This window comes from Rhamphochromis sp. 'chilingali' (genome assembly GCF_963969265.1).
Source record: "Rhamphochromis sp. 'chilingali' genome assembly, chromosome: 10".
Classification (NCBI taxonomy): Eukaryota; Metazoa; Chordata; class Actinopteri; order Cichliformes; family Cichlidae; genus Rhamphochromis; species Rhamphochromis sp. 'chilingali'.
In genome coordinates, this window is record NC_137937.1 from 16456152 (window position 1) to 16476125 (window position 19974).

Below are 19974 nucleotides of genomic sequence, written 5' to 3' on the forward strand. Positions count from 1 at the left end.
GGAAAAAGAATCACCGTTCATTTGCGTTATGCTGGTGCTGATTAAATTATTTCACTAATAAACACAATTTCAGTGAATAAGCTTGCAAATATTTATTAGCCATATTGTGCTTTATGAAGTTTGGAAAGTAATGTTTAAATTCAGCCCGACGTTGCCTTACACAAGATTATCTTATATCAGTACTGCAAATGAAAAAGTTGAACTGGTGCATCCCTGATCAACTGCAGATTTAACATGTACTTATTCCCACAACTGCAAAAGCATCACTTGATCTGGATTACTTTCTGTTTATCGTGATTACTATCTTGTACCATCTTGGCTACAGGCAGGTACCAGGAGGGTGTCTACTAGTCATATCTATGGGACAGATTGCAAATTATAACTGGCCATTCAAAGGGCTGATAACAGTCAAAGTGGGTACTATCTTTTTGCTTCTATGTAGTAGCTCTAATATGAACTCAAAGGATTTGGCTAAAAATAGACCACTCTGCATAAAGCAGTTTAATACTTTAAGTCATTTATATATGACACAAACAACAATAATATATGTTAAATCACACAAGTCTATGTGTACGGACGCCTGGAATCTCAGTGCGGGTGTACAGAAATCTGAATTTCCAAAATATTCGTGTATCTCAAAAGGATAAACCCTCATTTGATGCCAAGGACTCGGTTCCAATCTCAGCAGGAGATATTATATTATTGCTCTCTGCTGTAAGTAAATATGCATTTTTATTTAAATCTATTACTGTGTAAAAGGATATGACTTTAAGAAAGATAAGATATATATATAGTCAGTTATTTGAACATGTAGTGGTTAAAATTCTGTTGCAACATCAGGTAAGTTTGATTTAGACATCAAACAAGTTCACTGTGATTTTAGAGGGCTTTGAACCCAAATCAAGGGGAAAATGTTCAGTGGGAATGACATTTATCATAGATTGGATGGTTTTTGAAACCTTATTCAATAAACAATCAGTCAGGGATCTTTAAGTGGTGACCATTATATAAAAGCAACAGATAATTCACCATGACCATCACTGGCCGCTTCATTAGGTACACTTGTTCAAATGCTTGTTAAGGAATATGTTCTATCAACTAGTCACATGGCGACAACTAAATACATTTAAGCATGTTCAAGAACTTCAAACCAAGCATAAGAATGAGGAAGAAAGGTGGCGTTGAACATGGCTTCGTTTTTGGTGCCAGATGAGTACTTTCTGAGACTCTACAGAGATTTTACTGGCATTTTCCCCAAACAACCATCTCTAGGATTTACAGAGAATGGTCTAAAAAAGAGAAAATATACAGTGAGCAGTCGTTGCCTTTGATGAAAATGCCTTGTTGATGGAGAAGGTCAGAGGAGAATGGCCATACTGCCTCAGGCTGATAGGAAGGCAACAGCAACTCAGATAACCACTCGTTACAGCCAGTTTATGCAGACGACCTTCTCCGAATACACGTCAAAGCTTGAAAGCTGGTGGGCTACAGCCGCAAAACACCAATCCAGTTGCCACTGTTGTCAGTTAACAGGAAACTGAGGCCAAAGCGCACCACATTCACACAGTTTCACCAAAATTGGAAAAGATTGGAAAGATGTTGTGAGTTGTTCTGAAATGTTATGAGTATGGACATTCAGATGGTAGGGTCAGAGTTTGTCATGAACAATATGAAAACATGGATCTGCCTTGTTTCAATAGTTCAGGCTGTTGGTGGTATAATGCAGTGAGGGATGCTTTCTGGGCATTTTTCCAGCTCTTTAACACAAATTGAGCATTGTTTAAATGCCACAGCTTACTTCGCCTTAGTTACTGACCATGTCCATCCCTGTATGGCCACATTGTATCCTTCTTCTGATGGTTGTGTTGGGATGTGGTGGAACAGGAGATTCACATCATGCATGTGCAGCAACTGCTTGATGCTATCAAGTCAATGTGGACCAGAATCTCTGAGGAATCTTTCCAACACCTTGTTGAATTTGTGCCATGAAGAATTAAAACAGCTCTGAAGACATTGTGGAACTGGCAAGGTGTAACTAATGAAGTGGCCGGTGAGTGTACGTTGACAACATAGCCTCATTAGCAGATTTTTGTACAGCTTGCCTTTTTCCCCACACCTTGTGCCTTCTTTCAAATGACTCAATGTTACTATGCGATGCCATTTCAAACCAATTACCTTCACATTTACCAAACTTGTGTTCAGGAAGTGCCTACTGATTCTACAGTTTTTGCAATGTGTTTCTTTGAAATGTTAAATTTTATTAAAAGCAACTCGTGCAAGTGATCAGTCTCCACGCCCACATTACACACACCCAAACACACACTCTGAGCTCGCAGGCAGCGGAAGGCTAGTGTTGTCTGTGCTCTCATGTAACCCTGTCACTGTTGATTTTCAGCTCAATTGAATGGAACTGACTGGTGGGAAAAGGCTACATAACTCAGGGTTACTCAATAAGTAGTTGCAGTTTCGCTGCAAATTTGACAGTGAATGAAAACAAGTGCTGTCTAGATGTGTGTTTACCACTTAAATGACAAGTCACGTGCATTTTTAACAGTTTAAATAAATGCTTTTGTTTCTCTCGCTCTCTCTGCCTGTAAACAAATAAGGACATTTCGACATTGTCTGTATTCTGTCATGTATATGCATGTGTTTGTGCTTTATCCCTTTGTTCATGTGTGTGCAGCTTATCACAAGCCTGAGTGTATGTGTGGATATTGGCTGCAGCTAGAGATCTGGACTCATGTCAACAGGCTGCTGCCACACATCACTGCCCTTGCTAATTAATTGGCTTTTAGTCGCGGATGTGTTTGGTGCATTGTCAGGCTACCCAGTGCTGCTCCTCTTTTTTTGGCAACTGTCATTTCAATCATTTCTTTGTAAAGTGCAAATTCACAAACACAGGTACTGTGATAACTGAGGCTACTGGAAACACCCCCTTTGTCTCCCTCGTTCTCCCTCTTGCATCCTTCTTCACAGAAGCAAAAATATGGCTGTCTTGTTAAAATAACTCAACAATTTTCTCGTTTCATTGTTTATTTTCTCATTTATGTGTTGCCTCGTTCTGGTGGAAGACGAAGTGCTGGTAGATAACATCATAGTAAATCTTTTTCTTTTCTTTTTTTTTTTCCTGTGCACAGCGAAATGGGCGAATACATGGTGAAGATGAGGTGAGGGGAAGGTGGAGGAGGGGAAAGAGGAGGAGAAAATGTTTCATGTTCCTTATGATGTGCCTCTGTATTGCTGTGCAGGACTGAAAATGGTACCTTTGCAAATTGAGCAGGACTGCTTTAACTTGAAGGCAAATGGTTATGCTTTGTGTTACAGAAATCCGAGAAAATTGAAAAAGTATTCAAAATGCTAACAATTTTATGGAACGGCATATAATAAAACCCATTGTAGCGCGGGTATAACGGTGGAACTCTGGAGGCCACAGAATTTAATATCTGTGCTGATTCCCACTCGTCTCCGCCATAATGTGAACAGTGTGGGAAAATAAACTTCACAAGTTTATTCTCTCTTGTGCATAAGAATAAACACTGTAGCGTTTTGATTGTGCACACTCAAACAAGGGGTCTTGTTTTCTTGGGCCGCTACTTGCTGTAAGATTTGCCTCATGAAATATTGAAAAGAAGCCATAGCCGCCGCTGGCTTCTGTAGTGTGTGTTTGGCTTCGTGGCATGTTTTTCTTGTAAATAAAGTCTGTAATGATAGCTTTAAAAACTGTTTAGAGACTTGCTGGCATAGCCTAAAAGAGTTTTTGAGAAAAAAAAAGAAAAAGTGCACACAAGAAGCTTTCCTTTGTTGCCAACTTGTTTAAGAAGCAAGGAGCATACTAAGCAGCACGGGCTTGAAATATACTTCACATATCAAAACGTTTGGTGGATCAAACACTTAATGTTCATGCCAAAGTGGATGTACTGCGAATGTCATTTCTTGCTTTGACTTTCTGAATGATGTTTTCTCTTCTTCTCTTTAGCAGTGACCCTGTCCTCTCTCATTTCCCTCCTGTCCTGTCTGACCTCTCTCTTATCAAATGCCAGAACAGGAAAGCAGCATGAATTGTGAGTCATGTCTAACCTTTTGCGGATCTCTCTCTCCCTCTGTGTGTCCCTCTCTATCTGCCCAGTATCACCAACCAAGAGGTGGTGTCATGGACCTGGGAGAGGATCACTCTTCTTGTCTCTATGCCAGTGTCTGGGCTCTGCTTCCCAGCCTGGCTTTGGCTCTGGTCCTGGCCCAGCATGCTTTATAGAAGCGCCAGGAGGAGAAAAAAGAGGTCATCCACCCACAAGCTGATCCCAAATGCAGAAGGTGTTATTCCTGAGACTGATATTAAGAAGGCTGATTCTCTGGACAGTTGACATGGATGGCATTTACGAAAGAGAAAAACAAAAGGCCGAGAGAGGTGGAAATGACTGAAATTTTATAACTGTGAATTTGTTGTTCATTTATCGTATCATTCGGGCAGACCGCAACTGTGATGGAGCACATGGCTTTACAAAAGACCCTTGGTATGAGAGGCCATGAAGGCCGCTCTCTGACTGAGTCACGAAAAAAACCCAGAGGACTGAAGCTGCTCATGTCAAAGACTTCTGCACTTTTCTCACCAAAGGAGGGCGAGAGGGGGGGAATGAACAACACAATTAAAAGAAGGCAAGGCAGGATTGGCAGAAAAGAAATTGTTGCAAAGAGAAAAGGAGTGAGCTTGAAGTAAATGTCATATAGTGAGATGGGAAAAAAAGAAGGAATCGTTTTTATTTGCTTTGGGTCTTGGACTTAATCTTCTCTTGGATGAACAGATTGCACATTTAGAGGCATGGATGGGGGATGATTACGTTCTGTTTCTTCAAATCTAGTGTAAACTCTAAATTGTAAAGCCTACTCAATGTTCTAAGTGTTGGTATAGTATCTGTGACCATAATCAATCTACAGTACCGAGCTTTCATTTGGGTGCTACAGTGTACCTTTTAAGCAGGCAGCGAAAAGAGCTAAAGGCGGCCGTATTAAACAGTTAATGGTCTTATGGTCATTTAAGATGTTGTTGATAATTGTGGGTGTTCGCCATATGTCCACCCGCACACGTGTATATTTCTGTCTCTATGTATATAAACAACACTTTTTCTTTCATTCAGCCTAATGATATCTAGTACCTTTAAAGGACATTATTGTATGCACAGGTGGCTCTGTACTGGTACTGAAGGAAGGATTTCATTATCTGCATTTATATTTGTCTATTAAGGTTTGATCACAAAGAATGTATACAGGGATAAAATTAAACGAGCTCCAACTGCTTGAAAAAGCCATAATGTGTGTGTGAATATTGTAATATTTGTTTACTGTGTGTGTCTGTCTATGTGTGTACAAACTCATTACAATGTGTGAATGGGTTTACAAGCAGGAGAAAAGTAGCTTGTGAGGAGCATTTTGAATTGCCCGTGTGGGGGTTCATTTTGCACCGTCAGACAGCAGAGGTTATGATGCATATTGTAATTGGAGAGTAAAATCACCTTGCAGTTCTGGTAAGCGTTTTTGGGAACTTCCAGCTCTTTTGTTTCCAATTTTAAGAGTCTCTGAACTTTTTCTTCATTTAGTTTTTGTCCAGAGGAGCGGAGAAGAGTGATAACAGCCTCTCACTAACAGATTGGGCCCGTTTGAGTGTGTGTGACTGCCTCTTATTATTGATGATTATTATTAGTATTATTAACAGACATGTGAAAATGTCAGCCTGTCCTTTAAATGGCTTCCTTTTAATGGGAAATTGTTCCACACAAGCAAATTTGTTTTGACTCTTCAGAAGAGGAGCTGATATCTTCAGCTGCTTGGTGTCCACTGTTAAAAGGACATGAAAGTCATTCTGTGTAACTTGGGCAAATCAGCAATCAACTTAGCCACAATCTTTTGGACGTAGCTATAAAAGAGCACATTTGCAAACAAGATGAGGCCGAATGCATGATGTTACACCCATAAGAATATCGTTTTGCCCATCCGTGCATTGTGTTTGTTTTTGAAACACACGCTCTGACAGATGCTGAAAGAACAACAAAAAAATCAAGACTTGCGCTGGCATCTTTGCAGATGAGAGACATTTTTTGTGTGTTCATGCTTTCATAATTTTCCACTGCTCTGAATGAATGTTACCAGTAGTTTCACCAAAAACAAGTTTTTATTTTCAAACAGCACATCAAGTGTAGTGTTGTGACACATTAATGCCTGCTATAGAACCAAACAGCTTTGTGTTAGCAGGCAGGGTTTAGAAAAGGTTTACTATCTGCCCGGATCATGAATGTTGCATGAAACTCAGCTCAGTGTGCTTTCACCACCACGGGCTGGTTCGGTCTGGCAGAAATTACAGTCATTTCCTAAACTGGTGAGTTTATTGCAGATTACTGCTGCAAAATGGCAAAAATCTCAGCACAATATTTGTCTTTGCCTTCCACATTCAACACATTTTCATAAAGCAACCACCATGTTTTTGGCTGTAGATATATAGATATCCATTATATATAGATATAAATATATACAAGTGAATTGTAAGGATTTTTAACCTGTAGCAAATAATCGCACAATAATCACACACTTTCAATATTAAACAAAGAAAAACGCATGTATTTTTAAAAGTAAGTCTATGAACTCGTGCATGTGAACAATTTCTCTTTTTTTTTTCCTGATATCACATAATGAATGTTGCAGTCCTTTCGAATTGTAATGTACTTCTGTCAGTGTTTTCAGACTGCGTTGAAAAACTTTCAAGGTCTCTAAATTGTTGGACAAAGACACAATGTTTGTAGTTTTGCCTCCACCAAAGAGGATTTTAAATCAAACAATCAAGATGTGATTGAAGCACAGACTCTTTAATTCAAGGGTTTTAACAAAAAAATCACATTAACTATTCAGGAATTCCAGCTATTTTACAAATAGTCCCCCATTTCAAGAGGCTCAAAATTAATTAAAATAATTTTAATAGTGTGTTTTATTATTTTGCTGTTTTTAATACTTGGATGAGAATCCTTTTCAAGTTACTGCCTGCAGTGTAGAACCCATGGTGTTTCCTCACTTTCCTTCAACCTTCAGTTGCTGCTTGTTTGTGGTTCTTTCTGCATTCAGTATTTGCATTTAATAACTGGATGCTTTACTGGACTGAGATCAGGGGACTGACTTAGCCATTAAATATTATCCCGTTGCTTTGACTTCAGAAATTGTTGGGTTGTTTTTGTGGTGTGCTTTGGGGCATTGTCTATTTACACCGTTAAGTGCTGCCTGATCGGTTTTGGAGCATTTGGCTGAATCTGAGTAGAGACTATAGCTCTGTATAAATCACAATTCACCCTGCTGCTTCTCTCATCAGTCTATACTAGTGTCAGGGATCCACTGGTAGCCATACATGCCCAGGCCATACCACCACTACAATGGCAAGTGGCACAACTTGCCATGTTTGACAGATGATCGGGTGTGCTTTGGATCATAAGCTGTTTCTCTTCTTTCTCTTTTTCACTTCTGGTACAAGTTTATCTTTATGTCATTTGTCTAAAAAGTTTTGGGGGATTTTTTGCAAAAAAGTGCAGAACCTTTAGATGTTTTCTAGCAAAGTCTTGTGTGTAACCAGTGCTTTGCCCCCTGTTGTAAACGCTCTGTATTTACACTCATGATTGTACACCTTGATAATGATGCACATACCTACTCAAGAGTGTTCTTGACTTAGTAAAATGTTGCGAAGCTGTTATTCTTTACCAAGTAATAACTCTGCAGTTATTGACTTCTGTGGTCTTCTGTGGTCATTTTGGTGTTGCTGAGCTGGTCCGTGCATTCCTTCTTTTGCAGGATGAACCAGATTCTTGATTTGGCCACTCTTAAAGTTTTCGCTATCACTCTGATAGATCCCTCACTTACACTGACATCTCTCTTTAAAATTTAAAATTACAGTGAAAAACTACAAAATACAAATTCAACACTCAACTTCAGATATTCTGCCTGCTTCACCTCTCATGAAATAATAAGCAAACTATCTACACATGGCCCTGAAACTACTTGTCAGTCAATAGTCTAGTTATTGAGTATAAACTCAAGCTCCATTTTTTAAAGGCATTTATTGCTAAACAAAATTTGTTTTAAAACCCTTGAATTAAAGCTGTAAGTCTGCACTTCAATTGCATATTTAATGTGTGATTTAAAATCCGCTGTGGTGGTGCACAGAAAAAAAAAACTACAAACGTTGCACCTTTACCCATGAGATTAGGAACCTAACTGTATGCTGCCATGTGGACAAAGTAGTTAGGTCTAAACAAATCTATCTGATCATCTATTTAAAACATATCTGCAAAATCAAGTGAAAATATCAGGCTCAGTTTGCGAGATTCTAAAAACATTACAAGAGTTTCTCATCCTACATCAATATTACACAATTTTGGAGGGTAAAATCCATCAAAGATGAAGCGGAGCTGCCAATTCTCCAGCAAGAACAGCCTCAGTAGTCCATAATACAATATAGGCATAATATATTTTAGTCCAGACCCACTCATGGACACAACCCAGTGCTCTCCTCAACAAACCTGAGTCCTTTTTATATCAAGATAACCTTATTATTTTTATATGCTTACTTTTTCAGATTGAATTATCTCTAAATATAGCATGCAGCATTCGAGGTCTTTGTGACGAGGCGTGTGGGTCTAGTTTGACACTTGGTTCCTCCTTTTGCAGCCACTTACCCCTGTTTCGCTTTGCTCCTGAATAATTCAGAGCTTAGTGGAATCTAAGGCAGGATTCATACTTGAAGAAGGTAAAATGCAAACAGTTTGTACTTGGATGATAGCAATGTTTAGGCGTTATAGAAATCACTGAGTGGCATTTCATGTTCCACCAATGTGACAACTTACATTTTTTTCTTTCAGTTTTTTCTTCCCTGTGCAGAAGGAAACAAAGCTCTTCATGTCTCTGCAGGATGCCGCAGAAGTAAATGAAAGCATTTACCTGTTCGGAGTATATCCTGTTTCATTAATGCAATTTGCATGTAAACTTCTGCCCTGCTGCGTTTATTTTAGAATGTTCACAATCAAAAGATTTACAGCTTAAATCTCTCCACACTTCCCTTTTGGGTAGCTGTCCCAAGAACAATATTGTCCATCCCACCCAGTCTATTAATCAAGTGTGCGTTTGGTCAGTTTGTTGCTTACTTTTCAGAAAAATTGATGAGGCACTGTGAGTGATTATACTGTCAGCGTCCCATATAGGCAATCAAAACAGGCAGATAAATTAAAGGTTTTGACATGTCAAAAATGCAAATATAGTCATAAAAATTCAAATCTCCCCTCCCTTTATATTCACCCCCTCCTTGTAGAGGGTCTGAGTTTGGGGTGAAAAAGACAGCTGATCAGCAGTTCTTACACAGCTTAAGAGAATGTATATGCAAGAGGTCTACAAATCACACTGCACAATTTTGTGCAGCAGTGGGACAGTTTGAAAAGAGGCAGAATAAAGTGCTTTTGTAGGGGGGAAAGTGAACTGGGGCAGCTGGGACTGGATGCTGGATGTAAAGGCAAATGATAGAGTTATCTTCTGGATGTGCGTAATTTAAGCTGCTGTGATAGGGTAGAACGAAGTGCTCTTTAAACTAACTTTAAAGTGCTTCTTTTCTCTCGTATCCTTGCATTCCTGTGTTTAAACACTGAATGTGTGGTAACGCTTGTCTCTGTGTTCAAATACACGTGTAAACAGGGCTTTGTGCATGCGGCTATGACAGGGAACGGGAAAAATCTTGAAGCAGGAAATTTGCTAGAAGAGCAATATTCTCTTTTTTTTCCTATAGGGGATCCTTGTGGAGTCCAGCTTGTTTCTTCTTTCCACAGAAGACTGGAAGAGGAGAAGCAGAGGAGGCAGGTAGTGGAGAGGTTTTGGGGGCACGGGAATAAGAAAGCGGCAGGTAGCTGTACATTTCACAGTTGATTAATGAGTCACTGGGATGATGTCTCTTATCAACACTCTGCACATGGCAGAGAGAGAAGAAAGGTTTACCGAGGCTAGGAATTCTCCAGTCAGAGATGGCTCCCATTGCTGTCCCATCATCCCTTTCTGCGCTCACCCACCTGTTTTTGTGAGGGCCCTCCTTCTCTTCTCTTCTCTTCTCTTCTCTTCAGCAGTTTGTAGCTGATGAAATTTAGCCCTTTAATGCCCTGTGTGAGCAAAGGATCCGGTGAGTTTTCTCTGAGAAATATGTATGACACCTGCTCCTATGGAGTTCACAGTGCGTCTTACGTTCTTTGTTCCAAAATTACCACAGGCTCTGATGTAAACGTTAGTAAGAAGTTGTTAATGTGGGTTATGTCATCATTGCAGAGGACTGGTTTCCTGCTGACAGCTGGGAGAGAAAAAAAGATGTGCCAGTAAAATATTTTGATAATAGATAGAGCTGTTCTTAAAATATATCACTTTCACACTTGACAGAACTGGATGTTTGATATAAACCCCTGTTTATGAAGTTTGCTACGCACGCTGCTTGTGCTGATTTTTGATAAATATGTTTGGCATGCACTAATGACTCTCAAAACCAACGCGATACAAGCTGAGAACGCTAGTTCTTTTGATGCCTGAGCAGAAAAATCCCGGCCCCAGCATGTATTCCTAGCACTGTATTGTACTGTGACTATAATAACATAAATCACAGCGAGAAAATGAGAAAAGAAAGAGCAGCAGACAAATAAATTCAGTGTAATGGGGTGCTCTCATTGATGTGTGTGGTATACAGTATATTCTTGTAAGATTAAATATCACTTTAATGCCAGCAAAAAGACAAAAGAACAGAAAAAAAGAAGGGGAAAAAGATGTTTTTGTCATAAGCAGGAAGCCAAATTATTTTGCTTTGTGATTTCATTTGTTCTACTGAAGGTGTTAATATTTTACTATAATGTGATAAGTCCATTATGGCTGATCAAATAGCACAGTACAACATTAATGATCGTTGTAAAGCATTAAAGTGGTTAGAGAGAAACAGATGCAGCACCAGTGTGACGCGCCACAGTGCTCACCCACTGTGAAGAAGACTTTTCAACTTAGGTAAAACAGGAAAGGGAAACTTCAAATGATGGATGTGAAAACAATAACAGAAATAACTCAATTTCCAAAGTCCATCTAGAAGCAAGCCTTGCCAATCATCAGGCAGTTTTTATATCCCACCACCTGCAGTAATTATATCTTGCTAGCACCACATTGGACCCTTTTTACCTTTAGAGCTGTCTTAATTCTTCGTGGCATGGATTAAACAAATTGCTGGAAACATTCCTCGGAGATTGTGGTCCATATTGACACGACAGCATCACACAGTTGCTGCATATCTATGATGAAAATCTCACATCCTGCTCTACTGGATTGAGATTTGGTGACTCTAGAGGCCATCTGAGTACAGTGAACTCACCGTCATGTTCAAGAAACCACTTTGAGATGATTTAAACTTCGGGACATGGCGCATTATCCTGATACCCAGCAGATGGGTACACAGTGCTCATAAAGGGATGGACATGGCTAGTAACATTACTCAGGCAGGGAGTGTGGTGACTAAATGGTACTAAAGCGTGACAAGAAAACATGCTCATCATTGTTATACCACTGCCATCAGACTGCACTACTTATCTTGGCTCTACCTTCTGGATGTCAGAGTAGAAATAAGAACTCATCTGACCATGCGACATTACAGCAACCAGTCTATTAGAGGGGCATAGTAAATAACATTATATGTTATTAAATATAATTTATACACAATTTATATATAAATATTAATATGAACAATAGAATTCTGTGATCTAACTTTTTTTTACATTACACAACCAGTCTAAAAAGTGAATAAATTCAAAGAAATATTCACATCAAATCTAATAAAATGTGTTGGAGGTCAATAACGATGAAATGACAACATAATGACATTTAGTATCTCTTCAGTTTGTGAAGTGTTTGAAGGTCAAAGCGCTGTCATAGCCATGTTAGCAGTCCAGAAGACCTGTGAATTCCCTATCACAAAATGAAGTTTGCTTTAAAAGAAGAAAAGCTGAAATCCTTCAGATTTTTTTTTATCATTAACAAATAATAATAAAATGGTTTAAAGAGTTTCAAGAAGGTTTTAGATTCAAACCTTCTCGTCTAGCAGACGTACACTGTTAATCCTTGGCAAAACCAATGATCATCTGACAATAACCATGCCAGTTTCCACAAAACACAGTTCAGACTGTTATGAAAACCACTTGTAGAAAATATCTTGATGGTCAAATATATATTCACAGGCAAAGCAAAAGACTCATCAACTAACAATTAGTAACAAGCTAATGGTAATACATGACGTCTGTTCAGTGGAAGAATGAACTGAACTGCTTATACTGTTTTTAAACTTTTTATCATGCCATTAGTACCCAGTTAGCTTAAAAGCAGTTATCCTTCTGCTGTCTTGTTAGCCATACAATCTGCTGGGTTTTGCTATTTTTCAAGGATTCATTAAGAAATTCAAAATTGACTTGCATTTTTTGTGGAGTTGCATGAATGTTTGCAAGTGTGGTGACGATGCTATGGCCAGGCACACGACTGGACTCAAGTATCCAATTCTCAGCAATACCTTGTTATTTATTTATTTTCCATGATTTAAGGGTCACGCAGGTTCTTTACGAGTCTTCGGGGTGGTGCTGCTCCCACAGCAGCCTTCCTTCCCATGGCCTTGGGCCTCATGCCTTTCTATGTTCTACAGAGTCTCACATTTTTCTCCAGGTTTCCTCCAACAGTGCAACGAAATGTATGTTAGGAAAATTCATAATTCTAAATTGTGGATGTGAGTGTGAATGGTTGGTTATATGTCTGTTTGAACCTTTTGGTGGACTGGCCAATCGCTCCTGGAGACTGTGATCCTTCCTCTGAACTTTCTTTATCTGGCGCATCAGAAACTTTCCTTGAACCTTTTTACAGACAAAGCCTCCACTCCTAGTCTCAGGAGTAGCCTGTTCCACATTTATGGGTGCTCTCTTCCTTGTATCTACTCAGCTAATCATTGCTGGTTAACACAAAAGACACTTTTTCTTAAATAAATTTTTCCTATATGTTTACATGGGGTTAGAGATGGCAGGGGTCATCAGCTCATACTCCTAGTGAAGCCTGGAAGCGATGATATGAATGAAGTTTGATCTGCAACTCACAGAACAAGAAATGGGATGCTGAAAATACTAAAAAATCATTTGAATGTCTTTTAGATACAACCAAACTCTGAAAAAGGATTAAACAGTGCCCATCTGTCACTGGAAGCAAACAAACTCTTAATAATGCTAAATTTAAGCCTTGGTACACACACACCCATTCCCTCTCACTATGCAGACACGCACACACACACACATTCATCATGCAAAAGGAAAATAGCTTTAAATACTGAAACTTCTATTTTTCGGTAAAAACATTTGTTATTGCAACATTGGATCTGTGAGGAATGATTTACCATTGGAGCCGCTTCAAGTGGTCACTTAAGGAACTGCTATCTTTGAAGGTCAGAGATTTCTTCTTGATTGCTTCTCATGTGCAAATCGAAGATTGTCACTACAGACTCCAGATCTGTTGATACATTTCAGTCAGAATTGTTTAAATGTAACACACCTGCATTTTCGTGGAAAGTTCCCACACTCCAACCTTAGTAATTAAACTTCTCACAAGATGCTTGTCAAATGAACATAATTTCAGTTGAAAGGAGTGAAAGTCTAAGACACAGAGAGAGACTGTAATGGAAATCAAAACTAAGGCAACATTTTTTTTAGCTAACATCTTACTTGCTCTGCGACAAGAGTGGACAGCAGTATTGAACCAGACCACTTGAGATGTAATTCCGTGCTCCATTGAAGAAAGACTGGACATTTCTATTGTCAAGACACATACACACATACAAAAAAAAAAAAAGTGAAGGTGAAAGGAAGAGAGGCAGCGGGAATGAAAGAGAGGCATCAGCAAGAACAAAGAAGCGCTGGCGAGAACGAAGCGGGGAGAGGACTCGAGCCAGTGGAACTGTGAAACAATCCGATATAGATTCTGCCATGGCTGTGTGACTTTGACTGCGTCATGCTCACCCCTTTGCCTCTCACATGTGGGGTGGTTATTGATGGAGCCGTCATATCCAAGCTGAACATCTGTTATGAAATTCTACTCATCTTATTGGATTTGGTGACGGGATCTCTGTCTCTCTCTCTCTTCCTCTCTCTCACAGCTGTAGTCTGGTCTTTATTGCACAGCCACAGCCATCCTGCATGGGGCACATACACAGACACACACAGTACAGAGTGTTGTTTGGAGTTCAGCACATAGGGATTATATTGCCTTTCACCACTGTTAGCTGTTGTTTGCCCTCCTTGGATTTGTCTGTCAACTCTGCGTTTTAATGTATTTTAATACTGTTTGTCATTCTCAGAAGAATGCTGGCAATTGGATCAGAGGTTAAATTTTGTAATATTTCTGCAAAGAAGAAACAGAGACAGAGGGGGCTGCGGAGGAGCAGGGGTGGAAACTACTGTAGAAGAAGAGTTTGTATCAACACCTGCTACAGGTAGCATCCAACAACATATGGTGGATGGCACGAGTCCTGCTAGTGGTATTATGGGGAGAGAACAGGAATAGGTGCAACAGAGGTGCACCATATTAAAATAGCTTATTGGGAATAATTCATCTGTAATAAACTATAATGAAATCAGAATATTACGGTGGACTCGTGCCCGTGAAAAGCCGTTGTGGCGTCGGGATGAGCTTTCATCTGAATTTCCAAAGGAAGGGGGAAAAAATGAAAGGCAAGAAAGCGAGAAAGAGGGACTGCACAAACAGAGCGAGGAGACAGAGTATAAAATTCACATGACAGGTCTGGTTATCTTGAATGCAAGAGCTGGCTGTGTGTTTGCTGGAGTGACACATTGGTTCTTTTATTGATAAATTAAGAAGCGCTATGCTATAATGCTACCAATATACTTTGCAGGAGCCTGGGTAAAGGACCCACTCAAAAGGCATAGATGATGACAGACTGTTTAGGGTGCTCCTCATTACTCTTGCACCTCCCAGTCCAATGTGTTTACATGTTTATGATGCACACATAGTGAGAGATTCATTATTCCTGCTGTCTGTGGTGATTTAAAATGGAATGGGTGGATTTTTGGATTACAGGAGCTTTAAAAAAAGATCTGGTTTTTCCTCACTACTGAATTTGAATTTAAAGAGGATGACCCACCAAGATACATTTTTGCTGATAAAAAAAAAAAAGGTTTTGTTTTTGTTACAAAAAAAATAAAAAACAACATGATTATAGCTTTTGCTAAATGCTTACTGGAAAAGATATTGCTAGTCAACAACTCTATTATGAATACATTTTTTATTTTCTATGTGATTTTCATGTGTTTTGGTTCCAGTTGACAATAACTTCATACAAACATCTGACAGAGGATGCTATTGCAAAAAGAAAAAGCATTATGTAAAAATATTCAATGCATACCTTAGCACTGAGGCGAACATATAGGAGCTGTGCATGTGCACACACTGCATAACCTCACCCAAATGTCTTCCAAACTTGGGACCACTCTTTCATATTTAAACTGCACATTCTTCAGCAGGAAAATGAAAGGAAAACATCTCTGCTGCAAAGCAAAGAATACAGAGCATACAGCCATTCAGTTTTTTATCATTAAACATTGAAAGACTCTGTTCATTCTACATCTTAAACAGAGTCATAATTCACTGCATTCTTCCCTTTTTTCTTTCTCCCTGATGAGCAAACGTTTCCCCTCAGTGATGATGCTGCAGGGCTGCACAACAACCTGCTACCCCTCGGCCAATTAGAAAATTGCTCAGCATATGAAATACTGTACACTGGTGCTTCATCAATTACTGTAAAACCGTGTATTTCGCTGCTCCAGCAAACCTGCTGCAAATGTGGCGGTGGTCTTATTTATTTCTTGGTGTTAACAGTTCTATCATTACCAACTGCAAATAATCTTAATCAATAATAAATATTTACTGTGTTGCACAACCACAGCAAGGGGGGATACTACTGTGGGCACCTGAGGGATTGAAGTAGATATTATGAAAGAGATTGGTCATCATGACTAAATGACCCAACTGCATGTCAGTGGTATTGATGAAAATCAGATGGATAATGCAAGAATTAGAAGCTATCAGATTAGACACTCAACCAATTATGTTTTCATCATCTGATAATTCAATTTGAATAAATGGGAGAAAGTAGAAAGGATTCTAAAATCTGAAACGTCTTAATGTCTGATTTATAATCCAGATAACAAAATGCATAAGGGAGATCACTTCTGATCAAAAGCTACAGTGAATGTGTGGACAGAGATTTATTAAGTGGAAGCAAAGTCAGAGTAAAGGTGAACGTTATACAGAGCTCAATGCAACTGCAGAGAACAGCTCTGGGAATCTCGGTTTGATATTGCGAGTGTGTGTGTGTGTGTGTGTGTGTGTGTGTGTGTGTGTGTGTGTGTGTGTGTGTGTGTGTGTGTGTGTGTGTGTGTGCAGCCTCAAACAAGGCTGAGCTGAAGCTTGTATGTTAGGTTTTCGCCCAGGGCTGTTGTACTACTCGAGTCTGTGTATTGTACGTATGCATCGAGGCATAGAGAGAGGTGGACAGAGAAAGGGGGTTGTGTGAGAGAGAAAAAATGAAGCAGGCCGATGCAAATGGAGGGAAAGAGAAGCAGTGTTGATCCACAGCTGTTACCCCTGTCCCTGTCTTCCTTCTTCAGAGGTGAGTTCCAGGTTTGTATTCTGAGTGAGTGCATTGGCTGGAGAACTGCACTACATGAGCAACAAGCCCCGACCGCAGAGGACCCCACAGGGCCTCCAGCAGCAGTGGATGGACGTGCTGAACAAACCCAATGTCAGGTCAAAACAGCTCCTCTTACAACACCACATCAGGCTGGCCCGCGATGGAGATGGAACACGGGAGAATATAAGAGAGAAGGGGGGGTGCGGAGAAAAGATGAAGGAAGAGATGTGGACACTGAGAAATAGTGAGAGAAGCAGAGGAAAAATAAAAGGTATGGTGGGGGAGGAGGTGATGTCCTTGCAATAGTGATGAGACGGTGGATGTGTGTGGTGTGGTTATATGTCTGAGTGGGTGGGGTGGTTGTGTGTGTTTTTTTTTCTTCCTTTTTTTCCCCATCAAGTCAGTTTTCTTGACTACCTTTCTCCCAGTGCAGCAGTTTCTTGGTGAATTCTGATATGGCCCAGTTACGTAAAGAAGTCAACACATTGCAGCTACAACCGAAATTCTGAATATAGAGCTAAAACAGCTTGGCTTCAATTGTGCCTTTAATTTCAAATAAAAAAAAACCATCCACCCACTGATTTTGTTTCTCTTATCCAAGTCAGGGTTCTTGGGAGGAGGTGGATGGAGCCCATCCCAACTGTCTTAGGGCAAGAGACAGGGCACACCCTGGACAGTTCGCCAGTCTGTTACAGGGCTAACACAGAGACCCTGACGACTGGTCGCGCTCACATTCACATCTACAGCCAATTTATAGTCTCCAGTTATCCTAATCCCATGCAAAGTCAGGAGGAAGCCGGAGTACCTGGAGCGCATGGCTAGAACATGCAAATTCCACACAGAAAAGCCCCAGCTTGGATTTAAACCCAGGGCACGCTGTGAGGCAATGCTGTTAACCAGCAATAACATTAAAAATAAAACATTACATAACAACATTTTTAAAAATGAATTGTAATTGTTAAAGACACAGTTTAACGTTTTAGCTTAGCAAAATGGGACTGAGATGTGGGAGAAAATGTGTAGCATGGTTCTGGTCTGTGGCTAAAATAAAACTCAGTCTGTCATCACTTTAAAGGTTCACAAACCAACACATGCCATCTAGTATTATCTAGCCACTAGTATGAATTCTCAAAAAGAAAATGTCAGTTGGTAAATTGCAACTAAATTTCATCTTAGCACAAAGACTAGAAACAGTGGGAAGCCGCTAGTCTGAAGATAATCTAATCTGCTTTCCCAGGAACTTAGTCACTCCCCTCTGCACCCTACCAGAAGGGGCAAGCTGTCATTTCTTTTCTGTAGAAATAATATTTAACTATTGATCAAAGTCAGGCTAATTGCTTGCAGTTTTTCAAAATGAAAGGAAAGATATAGAAGTGGCATAGATCATTGGCATGATGACTTTTACAAAGGCACCACTGGAGACTCTTTAAGATGGAAAGGGAATATGCAGCATCACAGAGCTGGACAGAGAGGAAGAGGCTAAACATTTCATGGAAAAAGTAAGAGGAGGGGCGATTCATTGAGGAGGTCAAGTACACTGAAAGAGATGCTTACAGTTAATGGGAAAGACAATAAGACAATAATGGACAAATGCACAGCTGATGATTTATTCTCATAGAAATGGTGCTTCCAAATGCTTCCTGTCAACAGAAGAACTGTAGTGGTTATCTTGTGCTATGATCTCTAAGGGAGATTTCTGGTTAGATGACGGCAAGATTCCTTCTGTCTAACATCCGAGCACTTTCACAGCTCGTATAATGCAGCCGACATCATCCAAGGCCACGACATTTAAAAACCTTCCATACTCACTGTTGGCCTTCTGATCTAAGTGATTCATTTACGTGACTAAACAGCCTTTAGAAGTGCTGGTACATTTTAATATAAAGCACAGCAAAGGTAAGGGTATAACTGACTGAAGCATAATAAGAACGCAAAAAGATGTTGGCTGAAATTGTCCTTTTTGCATACCTTTGCTTTAATCTTCAGCCAACTGGGACATGTAATCCACTGACACATGAATAATGATACATCTCTGAGAAAGGGACTGACACTGCAAGGAGGTGAGAGCGTGAAAAATCCAAGCATCTACCTGGTGTATTCAAGCGACAGTGTCTAGGTTTAGCTTTTTAGACAGAGCCAAAGATTTATTATGATGCTTATTCTCGGTCGCTGTCTCGTCTCACATCTCACCCTCACAACACCCACACCTACAGGCTACGATATTAAGAAAAACAGTAACTTTCTTTTAAAGTATGACTGTATTTTTCTTTTAATTAATAGAAATTATACATGTAGATTTCTACCGCTGTGCTAAAGGGGTCGACGGTTCCCACCTCCGTCCCTGTGCAGCACTCAGGTCTAATGAGTTGAAACAAGAAAGAAAGCGACTGCTGACGTTAGTGGCTGAGCATTGGCTTGAACCAGGCCCCATGCAGACCCACTTATCTGCAAATCACCTGTGTTCTGCAGACCGCATGGCCAATTATACTGAACAGAACCAGTACTCCAGAAACAAATCAGAGCACACTGTTGTCATCCGTTTACTCCAGATCCAGGGAGAATTCCTCTTATTCTATTTAACCTTTATCTGCTTACAAGGCTAACCTTATTAGGATATAATGCATTTTTCAAAATTTTCCTTCTTTCCCCACTTGCCTGCTGGGTGGTCAATCTTGACTGCAACAGGGGAAGGAGAACGCTGTGTAGTATTTGTATCTGGGAGTTTATGAGTGAAGTTGCTCCAAGTCATTAATAATGTTCTTTTAGTCTTGTATGATTGGGTTTATTTGAGTTTAGTGCGCAGAACTGCTGGGCATCAATTAAAGGATTTCATTCCTCCACGTGATATGAGGTACACGGCAAAAAGAATTAGTTTTTGTGCAATTTTGTAATGCATATGAAGAAATTAAACTCAGGGAGGGTCAGCGTTACAGACCAAGTACGGGGTCTGTCTAAACTTTTAGCTTTGCCTAGAACTGCTGTAATGAAGTCGCTTCAAATGGGAAGAAATTGACCACAGTATTGATCTGCACATAAAAAGGTAGAGATAAGACTGACATGACGTTATGTCAAGAAATTTATCTTTTAACTTGTTAAAATGATTGGCAGTAGAAGGGGATTGTTATCACAGTTGGACAGCCAACCTATTCATCATTTTTTAAGTCAGTGTATGAATAAAGATAAATGGACTCTTTGGGAAGCGTTTGGTATGGATT

The 19974-nt window shown here is 39.8% G+C and overlaps 1 protein-coding gene across 2 annotated transcripts in view; it reads left to right on the top strand.

Annotated features, from left to right (window-relative positions):
* The window catches only part of LOC308404955 (GDNF family receptor alpha-2-like), a 71388-nt gene extending 66001 nt beyond the window's left edge, over window positions 1-5387 (top strand). The window contains exon 8 of one of the 2 annotated variants that reach the window (XM_080895281.1): window positions 4127-5383. In XM_080895281.1, coding sequence (XP_080751407.1) covers window positions 4127-4252 — 126 coding nt within the window. In that variant the 3' untranslated portion in view covers window positions 4253-5383. Of the gene's footprint in view, window positions 1-4126 lie in introns of both variants that reach the window. The other variant, XM_080895283.1, reaches the window with a different exon arrangement.
* Window positions 5388-19974: the final 14587 nt, after the last annotated feature.